General features: G+C 34.2%; 2 protein-coding genes across 4 annotated transcripts; one reads left to right on the top strand and one right to left on the bottom strand.

Annotated features, from left to right (window-relative positions):
• Nucleotides 1-5283: 5283 nt before the first annotated feature.
• On the bottom strand, nt 5284-11799 carry LOC101896582 (broad-complex core protein isoforms 1/2/3/4/5). 3 transcript variants are annotated; one of them, XM_020037489.2, is made up of 2 exons: nt 11541-11799; nt 5284-7584 (listed from the first exon to the last, which is right to left on the bottom strand). In XM_020037489.2, the coding sequence occupies exon 2, from the start codon at nt 7327-7329 to the stop codon at nt 5815-5817; it is 1515 nt and encodes a 504-aa protein (XP_019893048.2). In that variant the 5' UTR covers nt 7330-7584; nt 11541-11799; the 3' UTR covers nt 5284-5814. The 3 variants fall into 3 exon arrangements, with proteins under 3 accessions (XP_019893048.2, XP_019893049.2, XP_005185587.3); XM_020037490.2 differs by lacking the exon at nt 11541-11799 and adding an exon at nt 9796-10143; XM_005185530.4 differs by lacking the exon at nt 11541-11799 and adding an exon at nt 9482-9752.
• Nucleotides 11800-14632: 2833 nt separating this feature from the next.
• LOC101896403 (beta-1,3-galactosyltransferase 5) lies at nt 14633-18727 on the top strand. The gene is made up of 2 exons (XM_005185529.4): nt 14633-15025; nt 17525-18727. Exons 1-2 carry the CDS (start codon nt 14725-14727, stop codon nt 18433-18435), a joined length of 1212 nt encoding a protein of 403 aa, XP_005185586.1. The 5' UTR covers nt 14633-14724; the 3' UTR covers nt 18436-18727.
• The last annotated feature ends 287 nt before the right edge of the window (nt 18728-19014 follow it).

Below are 19014 nucleotides of genomic sequence, written 5' to 3'. Positions count from 1 at the left end.
CCGAAAGCTTTTCAACTTGTCAAATAAAACAAAATAGAAGAAGGAAGAAAAGCATTCCCATAGAATTTCTAATTATAATTGGGCTAAAAATTATTCCACAAAATATAATATTTTCTTGTTAAGACATATTTTGTTTTTTTTTTTTTTAACATAATCTGAATTAGTTTTAGATTTGTGTTACACAAATTATTCCACAAAATATAATATTTTCTTGTTAAGACATATTTTGTTTTTTTTTTTTTTTTAACATAATCTGAATTAGTTTTAGATTTGTGTTACACAAATTGTACTTGTAGCTACTCAATAATTAAAATAGTTTTGTAAACACAAACAAACATATTGTAAAATAAATGCATTGTTAAAAATAAATGTAAGTTTTCGAGAATATCATTGGATTATTATTTGATATTTTTAAATCAGTCCACTTTTCTTGTTTTTTTTTTTCTTTTTTGTTAAAGTAAAATAATAATTAAGCATTGTAATCTGGTATAGCAAAACATAATTTGTTGAATCTCTTGGTTTGTTTGTAAACTATTAACAATTTATTTATAAAATATACGATTTTAATAGCTGTATGTATAAGATTTTCTTTTGACTTTTTATCTCGTGTTTTATGGCTATTTTACTTTTAGTTTACAAGCTAAAATAAAATACAAACTTATAATTTATGTATTTTCTAAGCAAAATGTATGCACATATGACATAGTTTAAGCACTATATAGCAAATACTTATTAGTTTCTTTTTTTTTGCAGAGGAAACCTATTAAAACTGAAGCGTACAAGAAATTAAATATGTGAACGTATTCGAATGTTTAACAATAACAAAAAATATATACATACACGGTGAGATGAAAAAACTGCAACCATCTTCAGACTGCTGTCATTTCTAAGCCACTCGTCCGACAGCTGTTAAAATTATTCCAGTTACAGCTCATTATATTGTTTACAAGCGTATAAAAGCATTTTAGTGAGAATTTTCCAGAAAAAAGTTATTAGTGATGGAATTCAAGCGTCATAGTGTGATTTCTTTATATTTGGCTGGAAAACCACAAGTGGCTATCGTTAGAGCACTCCAGCATTTAAATGTGAATAAATCTTTTGTGTGTCGCACCATCGCTCGTTACTGTGATAACTGGCAGCGTAGCTCGACGTCAAGGAAGTAGACGGTAGAAAACAGCAACATCAGCAGAAATAGTTCGAAAAGTAAAGAAGCGATTGATCGAAACCCGCCTCGCAGTGGCCGAAAAATTGCTCGTGAGCTGAACAATATTCCATTCGGCAAATATTGAAATATGAGCTCGGGATAAACCCATTGAAATTCCAAAAAGTGAAAGAAAATAGACTCAAAAGAGCCAAAGAGTTGCTTCGCTTGGCCGAAAGTGGTGAATGTTGTCCAGCAGTTTGTAAACAAACAAAATGATCCTATTTACTTGCCAAAGAGGTCAGCTGAAAATGTGCGCCTTCGGTTGGCCACCACAACTCAAGCGCCGGCCATGGTGATGGTGTCGCTCTCCGCTCGTATTAATCGACGGTGGCATCAGAATAAATGCCGAATATTATCGCGAAAATATGCTGGAGAGTGTATTAAAGCCTTCGGCACGCAAACATTTTGGACATTCCAACAGGACTCAGCACGCGCCACCCAAGAATGGTTGGAAAATGAGGTTCCTCGCTTCATTTCCAGCGCGCAATGGCCACCAAAATATCCGGATACCAATCCGTTGGACTATTGTGTCTGGAGTATTTTGGAAAGCAAGGTTGCCACTAAAAAATACCAAAGTGTCGATCACTTCAAGCAAGTGCTTCGGTGGGAATAGGCCAAAATATCGCAGAGCAACATTCAGGCAGCGTGTGACGGTTTCATTGGCCGTATAGAGAGAATGTAATCTCATGTTGAACACAAAGGATCGATTATTTCCGATTAGAAATGGAGCAAAAATAAAGCCGCGCGTCCTTAAGAGAGATAAGGGAATCTATCCCTGCAGTCAGAACCATGGTTAGAACTATTCAAAGAGGAAGAATATTGATTGTGGAATAGGACTCCCCCCTTCCTATTAAAACAAAGACATTTTTTGTTTCGCAATTTATGAAAGAAAAAGTATTTGTGACCCTTTGTGAGTGAGGTACCAGAAAGGGTTCTAAGATATATAGCATCCCCACAACAGATCTTGTGTTAGCAAAAATGTTTGTATGTGTGAAATATAAAGAGAATCTGATGCTTATTTCGGATTTTGTTAACGTTTTGTTTATTAAAGATTTTAACCCTTAGTGGGCGAGGTTCCAGTAGGAGTGGACCGATATACTCCACCTTAACACCAGACCTTGGGATAATAAAATTATTTAGATGTGTGAAATTTGAAGACAATCGGATGCTTACATCACATTTTATAAGAGTTGTAATTATTTAAAATTTTGACCCTTTTTGGGGGAGGTACCAGAAGGAGAAGACCGATATTGTCCATTTTCGCAGCTGACCTGGCAATGACGCAAATATTAGGATTTTCAAAATTCGAGCAAAATCGGATTATCATTTCTCTTTCTTCGCAAAAAAATATTTTTTTTTTTGAAAATTTCGAACTTTTGTGGGGAAGGTACCAGAAGGAGTGGACCGATATTGCCCATCTCCGAACTCGATCTAAGTTTGACAAAAATATTACGATGTACCAAGTTTGGAGCAAATCGGATACTCCCTTCGGGAGTTATCGTGCGCACCAGCCAGACAGACGGACGGACGGACATCGCTAGATCGACTCCAAATGTTCTGAAACGGATTTGGTCCAAAGAGACATAGAGTCGAAAACCCTTATTTCGACTAGGCACGTTTTGACCGTATCAAATGATATATACCCTCTCTAGCCATATGGCTGAGGGTATAAAAAAACGTTTGAAAGAGAGAACTAAATGCAGAATACAGTTTGAGCATTGGCAGGTTGTATTAGACCCCAGGGATTTTTAGGAGTCTAATCGTAGGAGTCTAATATTCATCATTTTCCATTTCAGAACTTTTAAAATTCAATGGAAATTAAATGATATTATCAAATGATTCGATTTGTTTTTCATCACATATACTCATATCTTAGTTTTTTTATCTCTTTTGAAGAAAAGTGCCAAATTGCAGATCATATGGAGACAATTGTCCTACTTTCCATTGCGCTAAATTTATTAAATGCATTGTTCTTCGAAGTTTCAATTTGCATTAGAAACATTAACAAAAAAAATCATTGAATTTAGAATTTTTTCTTTTTTCTTATTGTTAAAAATACACATACATTTACATAATTTCTTTTCTCTTATAAATAATAATAAAAAATATAGTTGGTTCATTATGTTATAAAAATCATTTGCAAATCAGAAAAAAAACTTTGAAAGTTTTATGTGAAAGATAATTGAGTCCAGCGGATTGGTGGATGCGTAATACAACTTTTCAGGACTAAGTTTCGATATTTTGAGTTTAGAAAAGTAACTTATAATATCTTGTTATTGATTCCTAATCGCCATGATTTTTATAACATGCACCACAATTACGTTTGTTTTCTTTAATACTAATCATACTGTGACTTCTTGGTCTCAATACTGGCCAATTTTTTTCTTATAAAGAAATATCCATAAATTAAAACTTAAAACTAACAAGTTATGAGTAATAAGCTATAAACTAATCTTAAGAATAACGATATTATAAAATAAATTAATAATATATTTTAGTTTTTCAGTTGGAAAAGCAGCGTAAATTAAAAAAGAATGTACAATGAAGCCGCCTTTGTTTTTCAATGTAAATATATTTAAATTTGTAAGCTTATGTAAAGATGCATTATTATGTAGTTTTTTTATGGCAATTGTATGTTCAACAATGGAACAGGATTGTAATGAAGGTGTAACAAATCTAAATGTCGTTAGAATTATTTTCCAAAAATGGGAAATTAGTACAAAGCTATTGAAGATGATCTACTAAAACACTCCATCACAATGATGTTCGAATAAAGATTGTATTCATGAGTATGTGTTTGAGTTTTGTTTTGCGTCGTTTTTTAAGCATAAGCGAAACTTTTTTATGCATACACATTTTACAATTTTTTGATAAATTCTTTGCCTATCCTTGCACGAGATCAGGGAGATTGAGCTTGCCCGAGATCAGGGAGGTGGATGGAGGTTTCTTACAAAATTACAAAATAAGATTGGCTTTGGATTGCTGGATCAATCTCTCAGGCCTAATTTAATGCAAACTCAAAAAAGGAGAAAGTAAAGTTGCAAAATAATACTGACACTTTCAATTTTGAATTTTTAGACATAAAAATGGTTTCAATGAGGATTACTTTCCCATTGTATTTCTGTGTAGAAAAACTGTCGATTAAAATTTTCTTCTTAAGTGTGGAAAAGAAGTCGGCAGTGGCTTTTCTGCACAGAAAAGTTGTCGAAAACTACTTTTCTGTCGAGAAAAGTTGTCGATAACTACTTTTCTGCGGAGAAAAGTTGTCGATAACTACTTTTCTGTCGGGAAAAGTTGTCGATAACTACTTTTCTGTGTAGAAAAGTTGTTGATAACTATTTTTCTGTCGAGAAAAGTTGTCGATAACTGCTTTTCTGTCGAAAAAAGTTGTCGATAACTTCATTTCTGTCGAGAAAAGTTGTCGATAACTACTTTTCTGTCGAGAAAATTTGTCGATAACTACTTTTCTGTGGATAAAAGTTGTCGATAACGACATTTCTGTCGAGAAAAGTTGTCGATAACGACATTTCTGTCGAGAAAAGTTGTCGATAACAAATTTTCTGTGTAGAAAAGTTGCTGATAACTATTTCTCTTTCGAGAAAAGTTGTCGATAACTACTTTTCTGTCGAGAAAAGTTGTCGATAACAACTTTTCTGTCGAGAAAAGATGTCGATAACTACTTTTCTGTCTGGATAAGTTGTAGATAACTACTTTTCTGTAGAGAAAAGTGATCGATAACCACTATTTTGTAGAGAAAAGTTGTCGATAACTACTTTTCTGTCGGGAAAAGTTGTCGGTAACTACTTTTCTGTCGAGAAAAGTTGTCGATAACTACTTTTCGGTAGAGAAAAGTTTTTGATGACTACTTTTCGGTAGAGAAAAGTTTTCGATGACTACTTTTCTTTATAGAATAGTTGTTGATAACATTTGTATACAACAGTTGTCGATAGCTATTTTTCTGTCGAGAAAAATTGTTGAGTACAATTTTTCTTTATAGAATAGTTGTTGAGTACAACATTCCTTTATAGAGTAGTTGTTGATAACATTTGTATAAAAAAGTTGCCGATAACAATTTTCCTGTCTAGAAAAGTCTTCGTTCAATACATTTCTGCCAATATTTATTTCTTTTTTTTTTGTTAACAAGACCTTATCGTGTCTTGGATAGAATATTTTTTTATACATAAGGAATCGGATAGATTGTTTTTGGAATTTATGATCTTCCTCCTCTGGTAAAAAGGTAACCTCCCTGTTATAAATCACAAATAGATATTTAGAATTACCAAAAAGTTGAACATAATAAGGATACAAGACAGAAGAAAATGCAACTGAGGAAATTAAAACGAAATTCTCACAAATCTCTATGAAAGAAAATGTCCTCCAAAATACAACTATGGTGATTGCTTGTTGACAATTATTGTTTCCTATAATTTAAATATGTGTGTATGCATCAATGTTTTCGTTTTTTGCTTGCTTTTGTTTAGAATATCATAGTTTTATAAACTCACAACTTTTGTCTGTAGTTTTTTTCTTTTGGAATCTTAATTGTTAACAACAACAGCAGCTGTATCAGCTGCTTTAGGTGCGTCTTCGTTTCTGCTCCCCTTCATTTTTCAAACCAAACGCGGCGCTTCTGTCTTCATTTTATAACCCATTAAATGATAGGCTGCCTCCTCAGAAAACTGTCCAGAATTTGGACTTTCACTGGCTCGTTGTTTCATTTGGGCCGCCAGTGCCTGGGACATTTGGGCAGCAGACATTGCCAGGGCGGCTGGATTGTTGGCAATAACACCACCAATGCCGCTACTTAACATATTTCCAGTACCAGCTAAACTCATTATATTGCCAACGTTGGCGGCACCTCCTGTACCAGTACTACCACTTCCGGCACTCGATGCACCACGACCTCGTTTTCGTTTTGGTAAAATACCCTTACGTGCCATATAGAAACGTATTGTCGAAACTGGGATGTTGAACATATTGCTAACCGTTTGGAAGGTTTGACCTTTCGATACACACTTGGCAGCCTGTTCCAATGATTCTTCAGATCTGCGTATGCGTCGCAGCGAACTATTTTGATCCATTGAGGTATGCATCATAGAATTATTGGCCGATGAGTCGTGTTCTGTGTCAGCCATAACGCCACTACCAGCACCGCCCACACCGCCAAAGCTATCATCTTCATCATGAGCCACATAGTTGTGATCTTCCTCAATGGTGGAGTCCATATGATGTGTTGTCGCCATATTTTGAGACATCGATTCTGAAGGTGTCGACATTTGTTGTTGCATTATATTTTGTTGTAATACATTGCTTGCACTGATGTTATTGGCATTCTGGCTGTTTTCATACTGTTCGTAGGCATTTGAAGTCGATTCATCACCGGAATCCTGTTGCTGATGTTGGAAATTTGTCACCGCTGCGGGATTAGCCATTAACGAGTTTAGAGAGACTGGTGTTAGGACAGGTCGTGTGCTAGGGGGGCCTGACATGGGTTCTTTTTTAATAACTACATTTTGCGGGTGAGATTGTATTGTACTGGTGGCTGTGGCCGTGGTAGTTGTTGTGGAATTTGTTGCTGTATCCTCATCATTGCTATCTGCCTGCAAAACGCCGCTACCACCACCTCCACCACCCATCCCTGTTGATGGCATTGAATTGGAGTTATGGTTGTTACTCGCCGTCTGTTGTAGATTTTGATTTTTACCAGTTAAAGCTTTCAGTTGATTTAAATTCAATGCTGCATCTGATCCATATAATCCCCGAATCCGCAACTGTTCAGCACAGCGTAGCAGTTGTGGTAGCCCCGCCTGTGTTACATTCACCTCACCTTTGTACATAAAATCCACCAAGGCCTGGATCTCCCATAGCTTTATTTCAGATGGTAGTATAATGACAGGATGTTTACAGGGATTCTCAGCTAATATACTTTCGAAATATGATGAGCATGCAGCCAGCACTAAGCGATGGCAATGCACTTGATGTCCCTCACAGGCCAATGTTACATCGACAAATCTCTGACCGGCCAAGAGTTGTGGAAATGCTGCTCCTATACTACCTAAATGACTATTCCAACGCACACAAAACTCCTGTCGATGCGATGGTGACATTTTATCGCTTTTCGTCATATAATATCAATTGTGGAAGGGTTGTTATTAACAATATTTTTAGCTGCTGATGATTTTGATGGTGAGTTGTTGTTATTTCAGCTTTGGAGAATTGTTAATTATTTGTTATAGATAATAATTATTGTATACTATGAAGACTAGATGAGGAAGATTTTCTCCATTGGCTGAATTTTAGGTTCCAGTTCACTTTGTAGTAGGTTAAGGAAGAATTTTGTGATTTTCAACTCGTTACTGAGAGCAGTTTAATTAAAGTTTCTGAAAAGACAAAATATGTTTTCTTTTAATTTATTTAATAGGGTTTACTTTGATGAGTTACTCGCAACAACAAATACTTTCTATAGCAAGAGGATACTAGTATCTTAATTTAATATCTTAAATTAACTACTAACAAGGTCATATCAAACTATAATGGCCTGTAAAACAAGTAAATAAATATAATAATAATGTTATATAGATATATGAATTAATAAAACAAAAAATCCAAGTCTTGAGGGTTAAGCTCTGATAAATCGAAATAAATTCTTTTATTATCCCATCTGTGGATAATATCTCTGTCTTATTTAGCGAGAGTAGGGAGCTGATTCTACTTCAGAATAGATTCAATGGTAGATTTATAATTAGTCCAATCCGCAGATCTGTCGGTTAATTTATTTCCCAGCATGTTGCTGTGTCCAGTTGCCCAAACATTTAGAACATTATAATCCTTTCTAAGAGACTTTTTACAGAAGAGCTAGGAAAGTCATCTTCTTGAAAAAGAACACAAGTCAAGTTCTTATGTTTGGTATGTGGTATGTAGAGTGATATGAAAAAACTGCAACTAACTTCAGATCGCTGTAATTTCTAAGCCACTCGTTCGACAGTTGTTAAAATCATTCCAGTGACAGCTCATTATATTGTTTACAAGCGTACAAAAGTATGTTGGTGAGAATTTTCCAGAAAAAAAGTTTTTCGTGATGGAATTCAAGCGGTATAGTGTGATTTCTTTATATTTGGCTGGAAAACCACAAGTGGCTATTGTTAGAACACTCCAGCATTTAAATGTGAATAAATCTTTTGTGTCTCGTACCATCGCTCCTTACCGTAACACTGGTAGCGTATACCGACGAAAGGAAGTGGAACAGCAACATCAGCAGAAATGGTTCGAAAAGTAAAGAAGCGACTTGATCGAAAACCTCGTCGCAATGGCCGAAAAATGGCTCGTGACTGGCTAAACATATCGCAATATTCCATTCGGCAAATATTGAAAAATGAGCTCGGGGTAAAGCCATTGAAATGCCATAAGTACAAGAACTTACACCGCGCAACAAAAAGAAAATAGACTCTAAGGAACTAAAGAGTTGCTTCGCTTGACCGAAAGTGGTGAACTGCCGAATTTGGTTTTCTCCGATTAAAAAACATTCGTTGTCCTGCAGTTTGTTTTCAGAGGTCTGCTGAAAATTTGCACCTTCCGTTGGCCACTAAAACTCAAGAATACCAATCCGTTGGACTATTGTGTCTGGAGTATTTTGAAAAGCAAGGTTGGCACTAGTGTCGATCACCTCAAGCGCTTCGCCGGGAATGGCCCAAAATACCGCAGAGCAACATTTGGGCAGCGTGTGACGGTTTCATTGGCCGTTTGAAGGCCATAATTCGTACCAAAGGTAGCCAATTCGAACAAATCTAAAATTGTTCTAAAATTTGATGGTAATTCCGACATTTTTTGTTTGCATTTAAAAAAAATTGTAAGAAAAATTTTAAAATTATTGCGTTTGTTGCAGTATTTTTTATCTCACCCTTTAAATATGAAATTTGATCACTGCTTTTGTCAATCTGGTAGAAAATGAGATTTTCAACACTAAAAGGAAAAGATTACAAATAGGATACATTCAATGACCTTTTCAAAGGATATCTGGAGAAATATAGTTTATTTGTTATTACGTAGCGCAAAATTTCTCGGGCATTCCCAAAAGTAAGAAATTGAAAACATTATGTACCTAACTACATATTTTAAAAATATGTTATTAATATTTAATTACTTTTTTTAATTTTGCACTATCTTGATGCTGTAATAAAGGCGTGGATTAAGAAACAGTTCAAATCGTAAAGAAAATCCATTCTTTTAAGAAATTAAAAGAAACTACCTAATCCAAAGGATGTACACAAAAATTCATACCGGTTTTCAAAAGACGTTTCCTTTCCGTTTGTGCTTTTCAAAGAATAAATTTGTTTCTTCTTGGCCAAGTCGAAGAAGTTTCAGTGACCTTGTGTAGTTGCAATTAACGCAAAACAGATTTTCCTTTCGGCTAAGAATTCATCCAGTCTATAAATAATATCTTGGTATTTTTTCTCTCTCTCTCTCCCCAACTTCTTTGGGAGTTAAATAATAAAAAGTTGATACTCCGTCTTATATTTTAAACAAATGACGCCAAAAGACACAAAGACAACACTAAAAGATAATTTTAAAAAATTTACAGATGTACCACATACACCACAGACCACCAACTACAGCAACAACAACAACGCCAGCAGCAGCAACAAACAAAAAACATAACAAAAGTACACACAACTCACGGAACAGGCCAATAACATTGCACTGCAAAAATAGCTTAAAGAACAATTTTGAACACTGTACTTAATATAAATTTATAAAAAAAACAATAGCAACAACGACAACAACAACATTATACAGAACAAGGAAAAAATATCCCATACTCTCACAAAAATCCACAATAAACCCCTCTCGCACACATTCAGCCAGCCAGGCAGCCAACCAACATTCGCGTTAAATAAACTAACAAAATAATGAAAAAACAAGAATCCTCAGGAAAACAACAAAAATACATTAAGAATAATAGTCGCCGCGCTCAATAAACATTGCAGGAAACGGCAGCAGAGCCGTGGCTGCAGCAGAGCAGCAATCATTGAAGAGAACCATTTACCGCATAGCGCCTTTTGTGCCAGGAAATAAGGAGAATACTTTGTGCGAGAGATTTGTCATAACAGGAGATACAACAGTGATGTCAATGCTTAATAATATAAAACAACGCTTTTGCAAGAAATAACACCTTCAAACATGTAATAAATGGTGATTTTTAGTCTATTATCATAGAGTAATAAATATGCCAGACAACGGAATGCTCTCACCGCTTATCTTCGAAAAAATTCGAATAAGCAGATGTCGTATGAGGGTTATGAGTCAAAATTAAGTCCACGAAATTAAACTCAATTTAAACTGCATTATGAGAATTTCATAAGGCCACGCTGTCGAAACATTGTATACGTCCTTGAAAATAGAAAAAAAGAAGCAAAGTGTCGATCACCTCAAACAAGCGCTTCTTTCGCCCGGAATGGGCCAAAATACCGCAGAGCAGCATTCGGGCAGCGACATTTTTGGCTTTTATTTAATAAAATTAAAAAAAAAAAAAATAAATAAAAATATGGTGTTGACTTTGTTGCAGTTTTTTTTTGTCTCACCCTGCATATTCCTTAGTCTATGGTCCTGTTTTAGACAAGACTAATTTATTTGCGGCAATTTTTGTCACTGTTCTCTTTTGAAATTATGTAAAGAAAATTTTCTAATATTTTAACGTTCTTGCGAGTTTTGGAACAGAGCATTTGTAATATTCTCTAAGAATTGTTGGATGATTGTACACACCTATAATGAAAGACGAGTTATCACCATACAGAGCTGAGACATTAAACATCGAAATGTAATAAAAGTGCAATCATCATAATTTCCGAAGAACGCATTGTTAGCAACACTAAAACGTTTTAACATTTCCACCGGAGAGAAACAAAATGAAATTGAAACACAACAAACATAGCAAAAAAAGTTTCAAACGAAAACAAAAGGAGCACAAATACAAATACACATGTTTTGTGCAAAAAAGAAAACAACACACATTCAAACACACACACACATATATTTATTGTATTTCTGTGCGGCAACTGAAGCCTCCCTGAACATTTTATGTACCAAAGAAGGAGCAGGAGAAAAAAATATGCAAATAAAGAAAAAAAAAAGTCGTCTAAAAAGTTAATCTAAGAAACCGAACGTCATTATTCAGGAACGAAAAAAACATGGTACCAATTTTTAAAAGACAAAGAGAAGGAAGAACGTATATAAAGCAGGTTCTTATTGTAGTTAAAGAATTTATGAATAAAAAACTTCATTTAACCAATTAAATTGAGTGTATTAAAATTGCATGACAGATTTGTGGGCAAATACTTACCAAAAAATGGAGAATTTTTAAACTAAAACACCACTTTTTTAAATATCGAATCTTTGTTTTCCTTTTATTACTTTGTATTGATTTTTTCACATTCTTTTTTTAATGAATTTCAACTTCATTTAACTTTTCATATATAAAACATGACTTAATTTGCCATTATAAATTTTATGTGTGTATGAGTGTACAACTTTTTTTTAAATCTTATAATATTCTTCTATGTCGATTTCTTTGCGTTTTATTCTTGTACTAACATTGTTTACTCCTGCTTAGATATGGAAAACAATCGATTACGCTACACGCTGTATCGATATCTCCATTTATGCTAATATATCGATGTATTGTTCGTACTAACGATTAAACAGCTTTTTTTTAAATTTTCTGTAAAACCATGGTACAATAAAAATGTAAGGTAAAGCTACCAGTTCTTTTTAATTATTTCCTAAATCCGAAAAATAAAAACAAAATATTTTCGAAATCAGTGATTGGAAGAAACTTAAATTGTTGGGTGCGCGTTATTTATATTAACCAGATTTGCCTCGGAATTGAATGATTGAACACTTAGGATTAGGATAGGATTGGGAAAAATATTGAATAATGCAATAATTGAAAATAGTTGAAAACAACTTGCTGCATGCAAATTTGACAGGAAGTGTTCAGGGCTGTATTTCCGTAGTTTTACGAAGCTGTTCTACATCCTTATTGTACCATGTATAAAACTATGAATTTGTTCCCGAACCTGCAAGAATTTACTTGCTATGCATTTTTTCCATATCATTTTTTGTTATTGTTCTGGAACATAAAGGAAAAATGGAGAAATAGTAAAAAGATTTACATTCTTGCAGCTCTGGAACAGACCAAGAGTATTCCAGAAAGAGTATGTGAAATCGAAAAAATCGCAAAAATATTATACTGTTGTAGGTTCTGGAACAGACCATACATTTTTTGAAACAGTGATGATATTCTCAAAGCTCTAGGTTTACGATAATTTCTTTTGATCTCTTAAAGAATTTTAAAATGTAAAAGTTTTTACTGGGACAACCGATTTTCCCTTAATGATATCGAAAAAATTGCAAAACTAGTAGATTCTTGCAGGTGCAACAACAGAGCACTCGTTTTCTTTTTTATTATTTGTGTAAAAAAAGAAAAATAAGCTGGAAGAACATAAGAAGCTTGAAGTCATTGCCAGGCATATTTTGTGACATTTCATAATGAGATTACAGAGCCGCACTAAAATCCTGCCGTCGTTTTCCATTATAATTTGACATTAATATGCCTAGCCATGACTTCAAGCTTTTTATGTACTTGCACCTTTATAGTATCACAGTCACAATCTGATGAGCAGCGTAATAACTTATTTACGTCAAATAATGCGGGTTGTTCGTGATCTCAAAAGGCAAACAGACGGAAATCGGAAAATCGGCTTAAAATTTTATGCTGATAACGAAAATATAGTTGTGTTCCAGTACTTTTTTAGTAGTAAAACTAGCAAAAGAGAGAACAGTTCGAAATGTCATTCTCATTTAGGTTTGCTCAAAAAATAAGGGAACGGAAAATTAGCAGAAATGCGATAAAATTTTAAAATTCAAAATTCCAAAAGTAAACAGCCTAAATCGGACTGATGAAACCTTACTGAAAAGAGCGCCAACATTTAAAAAATGATTATTGAAGACGATAAGTTAAAATTAATAATTTATAATAATAATTAATAATCTGATTCCTCATTCAGCCAGTCCTCTTCACTGATGGAATCATCCAAAAGTGAATACATCAGTTGCTCCATATTTTCTCTTTTTGTTTTTTGCACGACAAATATTAGTTTTTCCTTTAGTTTTCAAGTTGATCATTTTCTTTATTGAAATGTATCAATACATTTTTCAACCTTGTTAGCCCTGCCAATTAAATGTCAAATTTACAATATGCACATTTCTGCTCGGCCAAATTCATGTAGCTAAAACAAGCAGAAATGTGCACCACTCAGCGCCAATTTTTTGCCGGGAACGCGTTGTAGCAGAATTAGTGCTAATTAGTACTAATTTGCAGGTTCTGGAACACAACTTATATCTACGATGAATATTTAGGGATGCTACAAACGGAATGACAAGTTTATATACCCTCCTTATTTTGGTGGAGGATATACAGGGTAAGATAAAAAACGGCAACTAAGTCAAACGCCATAATTTTAACATTTTTTTAAGTTTTATTGAATAAAAGCAAAAATGTCGGATATAGCATCAAATTTTAGAATAAGTATAGATTTTTTCGAACTGGTCACCTTTGGCACGAAGTATGGCCTTCAAACGGCCAATGAAACCGTCACACGCTGCCCGAATGTTGCTCTGCGGTATTTTGGCCCATTCCCGGCAAAGCGCTTGTTTGAGGTTATCGACCCTTTGGTATATTTCACACAATATTTCAACGCATTGGTATCCGGAGTTTTTGTGGCCATTGTGCGCTGCAAATGAAGCGAGGAACCTCATTTTGTAGCAATTCTTGGGTGGCGCCTGCTGAGTGCGATGGTGCTAAGTCGTGTTGGAATGTCCAAGATCTCCGTCCAAAATGTTTGGGCGTCTAAGTCTTTAATACACCCTCTGAATATTTTCGTGATAATATTCGGCATTTATTCTGAAGTCGATTAATACGAGCGGAGAGCGACCATCGGCTGTTATGGCGGCCCACACCATAAATATATATTTTATTAAAAAAATTAAATCGAAAGCTCTTTTCTATTGATTTTCGATTTTTTTGTGTAAATGCAGTGTTATGTTACGAGCAAATCATAATAAAGGTATAAACTGTGGGTTAGTTTACTTCATCGTCACATCCGTTACGAGTAACTCCGTATATTGTCAACGTACGTAACGACTGCACTAATTTTATGTTGATTAACCTCCTAAGCGAAACAATTTTTTTCTAAAAGAAATATTGTTTTCCATGAAACATATGTTTATTAATTGAACTTTTTAATACATTATAATAATTAACAAACTTTCGACATAATATATATACTTACAATTTAATACTTACAATTTAGTAATATTTTACCAATCAATAATATCATAAACATTACTTCTAATTGGCAGCGATGCTGTCATCCAAGAATTTGGTTGTCCCTCAAAGGGTTAATGTAAAACAACAATAAAATATTCATTGATAAGCGGAGGAAGTTCTACAAGACCAGAAAAAGATGCGCCTGCGCCGTGTTATTTGGAAATTACTAATATTTATAACGGTTTCCTTGGTCCTTCTGTTTATATTTTTAAATAACAACGAAAAATCGGAAAATTACTCTGATGATTTCATTACTATACTTCGAAATACAAAGGAAGATACAACAGCTAGTGAAGAGGAACACAAGCCACCACTGCAGCTAATAAACAATTTTGATGATGCTAGACAAGTGACGTCCAGACCTTTGTTGAATTTAACACAATTTGAATATTTGATAGATAATGATTTGTGTGAACGTTTCAAAAAGGAGCTAACAGGTAATTTGTAGAATAATGCATTTCAAATAATCTAATCTAATAATATTTCATTAGATAGTTTTTTTTTTAATATTTATAGGGAGGATTTATAGCTCTGTCATGGACAGACTCGTATGTAAAGCCAAATATATTTACTATTTTACTTTTTGTTGCAGACTATTAAGTTAAGTGATTCGGAATATGTAGAATAATGCATATAATTTATTCTGACGCTTTTGGTGTTCAATGTGGAGTCCCGAAAGGTTCTGTATTATGTTTATTAATGACATGGTACACTTAGTTGTTGATGACAGGTTTTTTCTGTTTTTGTATGCAGATGATATCCATGTTTTCTTTAGAGAGGCTGACATTGCTGGGTTGAAAGAATTGACTAACTCTATTGTCTTGTCTCTTTCATCGGATTGGATTTTGTTAAATTGCCTTGTGATTAATTGGTATAAAACTAAAGCCATACTGTTCAATGATCATGGCAATGTTGATTCTCTTAATATTTGTGTGGAATTTCTGTGATTGTGGAACTTGTTGATGAGATGAAATGACTTCGTATTAAGGACTGTATTGTCTTGATGCGTTTTTGCCTTTTCATGTTAGGAAGAGAGTGAATCTGTCTTAGCTGTTATTGCAGGTAAATTATTGTCTGGAGGTCGTTTCTAGCATCATCAGTGTTATGTGCAATTTTGACTCGCCTTTCGTGATAAGTTTGTATTTTCCAATCCCCAACTGTTATGTCCAAGGTTTTTGAACTCCATTGGTAAGAGGTCCTTTGTTATTAGACCTTTGATATTGTGGAATCATCTTCTTTTGGCTTTACGTACTGTTGCATATATCAATTATCTGTTTAGGTTTAAAGTATTTGAATATCTGTAGGCTAGTGGTTGCGTCTGTTTATTATGGGTTTTCTTTAATACCCTTTAGTTTGTCATTCCGTTTGTACCACCTCGAAATATACATTTTAGACCCAACAATGTATATATATTCGATTTGGCGATGTCGCTCTGTGGAAATCACTCGAGCTTCCGATCGAATTGAAGTAGATTGATAAAATTTTACTCAAATGTATGTTATGTCTGCAGGACTTTTTGTATTGAAAATGGGCCATGTAGGTTCACGTTTTGGTATAGCCCCCATATAACGGTACCTCCCGATATTCGGTATTTTCATGATTAAAGCGACATTATTCACCGGAATTGTTTCAAATTTGGTATTTGAAGTTCGTAATGGATACTATGCCTAAGACAGAAAATTGTTTGTGCAGGTCTACGTCTTCGTATAGACCCCATATATCGGTACCTCCCGATATTCGGTACATTGTTGATTTTAGCGACATTATTCACCGGAGTTGTTTCAAATTTTATATTTGAAGTTCGTAACGGATACTACAGCCTAAGACAGCCTAAGTCTTCGTATAGTCTCCATATAACGGAACCTCCCGATATTCGTATTTTAATGGTTTTAGCGCATTATTCACCGGAATTGTTTCAAATTTGGTATTTGAAATTCGTAATAGATACTACAGCCTTAGACAGAAAATTGTCTGTGCAGGAGACCCCATATCACGGTACCTTTTGATATTCGTATTTTAATGATTTTAACGACAATTGTTTCAAATTTGGTATTTGAAGTTCGTAATGGATACTACAGCCTAAGACAGAAAATTGTCTATGCAGGCCCACGTCTTCGTATAGCCCCATATAACAGTACCTTCCGATATTCGGTATTTTGATAATTTTAGGTACATTATTACCGATTTTTTTAAGTTTCGCATTTGAGTATTGTAATGGCTTATGAGAAATCTTACCTATGCAGGTCCATGCCGTCGCTTAGACCCTAATATAAAAGGTACATTCGGTATTTTTAAGATTTTAACAGAATTTTTAACGGGTTTTATTGTTTTTGACAAATGCCAAATTCCTTAAAAATGATGGAGGGATATTAAAAGTTCGGGCCGGCCGAACTTACAGCTTTTTTACTTGTTTATATTCGGTACCTCCCAATATTCGGAATTCTTGATTATTTTTGCCATATTTTTTTCACGGATATGTCTAAAAATTGGTATTTGTAGGTCATAATGGGTTCTACCTCCGGTGGCAGAACAATGAATATTTAGGGCCCCGTTTTCCTATAGCGCACATATAATGGTTCTCACCGAAATTCGGTATTTTGATAATCCTAGTCACATTTACCCACGAAATTTTTTTCAAATTTGGTATTTAAGAAGATTTGGTGATGGCAATCCTTGAAGTATAAAATTGCCTATAGGCCTCACCAACTTTATATATATATATTTTTGAAACACGTTTGATTCCAGATACTTTTATATAAAAATGTTTTCTTTACCCAAAGGTGGAGGGTATTAAAGATTTTTTACTTGTTTTTACTCGATTTTGGTAGATGCGACTAAAATCTTGAAATGCCTCTTCTTCCCCTAGTTATTTTTATTTTTCTTAGCTGAAAACTATTTTGATTTGCATTTAAACAATTCTCTTCTATCTCTTTCAGCAATTATAATTGTCACTTCATATGTGGGTCATGATGAGTTACGAGCGGCACATCGTCAGGCTATATCGCAAACGAAACTTGCCGAAATGGGTATGCAACGTGTTTTCCTTTTGGCTTCTATACCATTAAGGGAACATTTTATTACCCAGTCTCAAATATTTAACGAACAGCAACGGTTTGGTGATCTCCTACAGGGCAACTTTAAAGAAGCCTATCGAAATCTTTCCTATAAACACGTTATGGGGTTAGAATGGGCGGCACAGCGTTGCGAAAGAGCCAAATTCATTATTAAAATCGATGATGATATTATTTATGATGTATTTCATTTGAAACGTTATCTGGATTCATTGGAATTGGAAAATCTGGAACTAACAAAATCCAATGAAATGTTATGTGGTTATGTTTTGGATGATAAGCCGGTTATACGAAATCAGGCCAATAAATGGTATGTTCGTCCAGATGAATATCATTTTAACAATTTTCCATCATATCTCTCCGGATGGTTATATGTGACAAATCCCAGAACTGCCTTACGTTTGGTAAATCAAGCATATAATTCGCCAATATTCTGGATTGATGATACCTGGATAACGGGTATATTACGTGAACCCCTGAAAATACCTCTGCAACGTTTGAACAGTTGGTTTTCTGCCAATCCAGACTTTTTAAGCTGTTGTGTGCGAGACCTCAAGAAACCAATTGCAATGGAATGTGAATTTTATGTTGGTCCCAATGGTGGAGAGTCGAAATTGCTTATCGAATTTTTGCATAACGTTGAGAAATGCTATTACGACGAATGTTTGAAACGTTCAAAGGAACAAAGTCTTAAGAACACCTGTGTTGGTGCGTTCAAACACATTTTACCCGACCATGGAAATGCTGAAGTTAAAATGGTAGCCATGGGTAGATGATAGGACTGACAAATCATATGATCGGTGGAGGTTGCCAATAGTATTAGTTTTTTATACTTTTCAAAAAATTGTATCTGATATTCACAGATGAATATTAAAAAAAGAAAAACATCACATTAAGTATTTATCATATTAACTTTAGGTTAAACGTTTAGCTTGTAGTATTTAAAAGTGACTAAAGTAAAATACATGCATAGATGCATATCTTTTTATACAATGCAATAAACCTCAAAGACAATAATAAGTTTAAAAGAAGCCTATGCTGAAATAAAAATTGCAATTTTTTTAAAACTATATTTTCTTTTTGTACATATTTAGATAATGCGATTATTCCAGGCTCTCGGAATAGTGATAGGGAGTTGGCTTCTGCATGGAAAGATTGTGGCTCATGATATTATAATGTGGATTAGGATAGCTTACGACGACGAATACTTTTATGTAGTTAGACTATCAAACTTTTCAGTTTAGTTATACTCATTGTAGAGGAACATAGGTAGATGCATCAACACTCGCTAATATTGATACGTCAACATTTTTTAAAAATATATCCAAAAATTAATATATTTTAAAAGCTTTCCT

The sequence above is a fragment of the Musca domestica genome, unplaced genomic scaffold, assembly GCF_030504385.1.
Source record: "Musca domestica strain aabys unplaced genomic scaffold, Musca_domestica.polishedcontigs.V.1.1 13, whole genome shotgun sequence".
Lineage (NCBI taxonomy): Eukaryota > Metazoa > Arthropoda > Insecta > Diptera > Muscidae > Musca > Musca domestica.
Note: the sequence above shows the minus strand (reverse complement) of the source record. Positions and strands in the feature narration are given on the sequence as shown.

Coding starts and splice junctions, on each gene's coding strand:
- LOC101896582 (XM_020037489.2), bottom strand. CDS start 7,329: ATGACGAAAAGCGATAAAATGTCACCATCGCATCGACAGGAGTTTTGT.
- LOC101896403 (XM_005185529.4), top strand. CDS start 14,725: ATGCGCCTGCGCCGTGTTATTTGGAAATTACTAATATTTATAACGGTT. Junction 15,026..17,524: donor TTTCAAAAAGGAGCTAACAG/GTAATTTGTAGA, acceptor TATCTCTTTCAG/CAATTATAATTGTCACTTCA.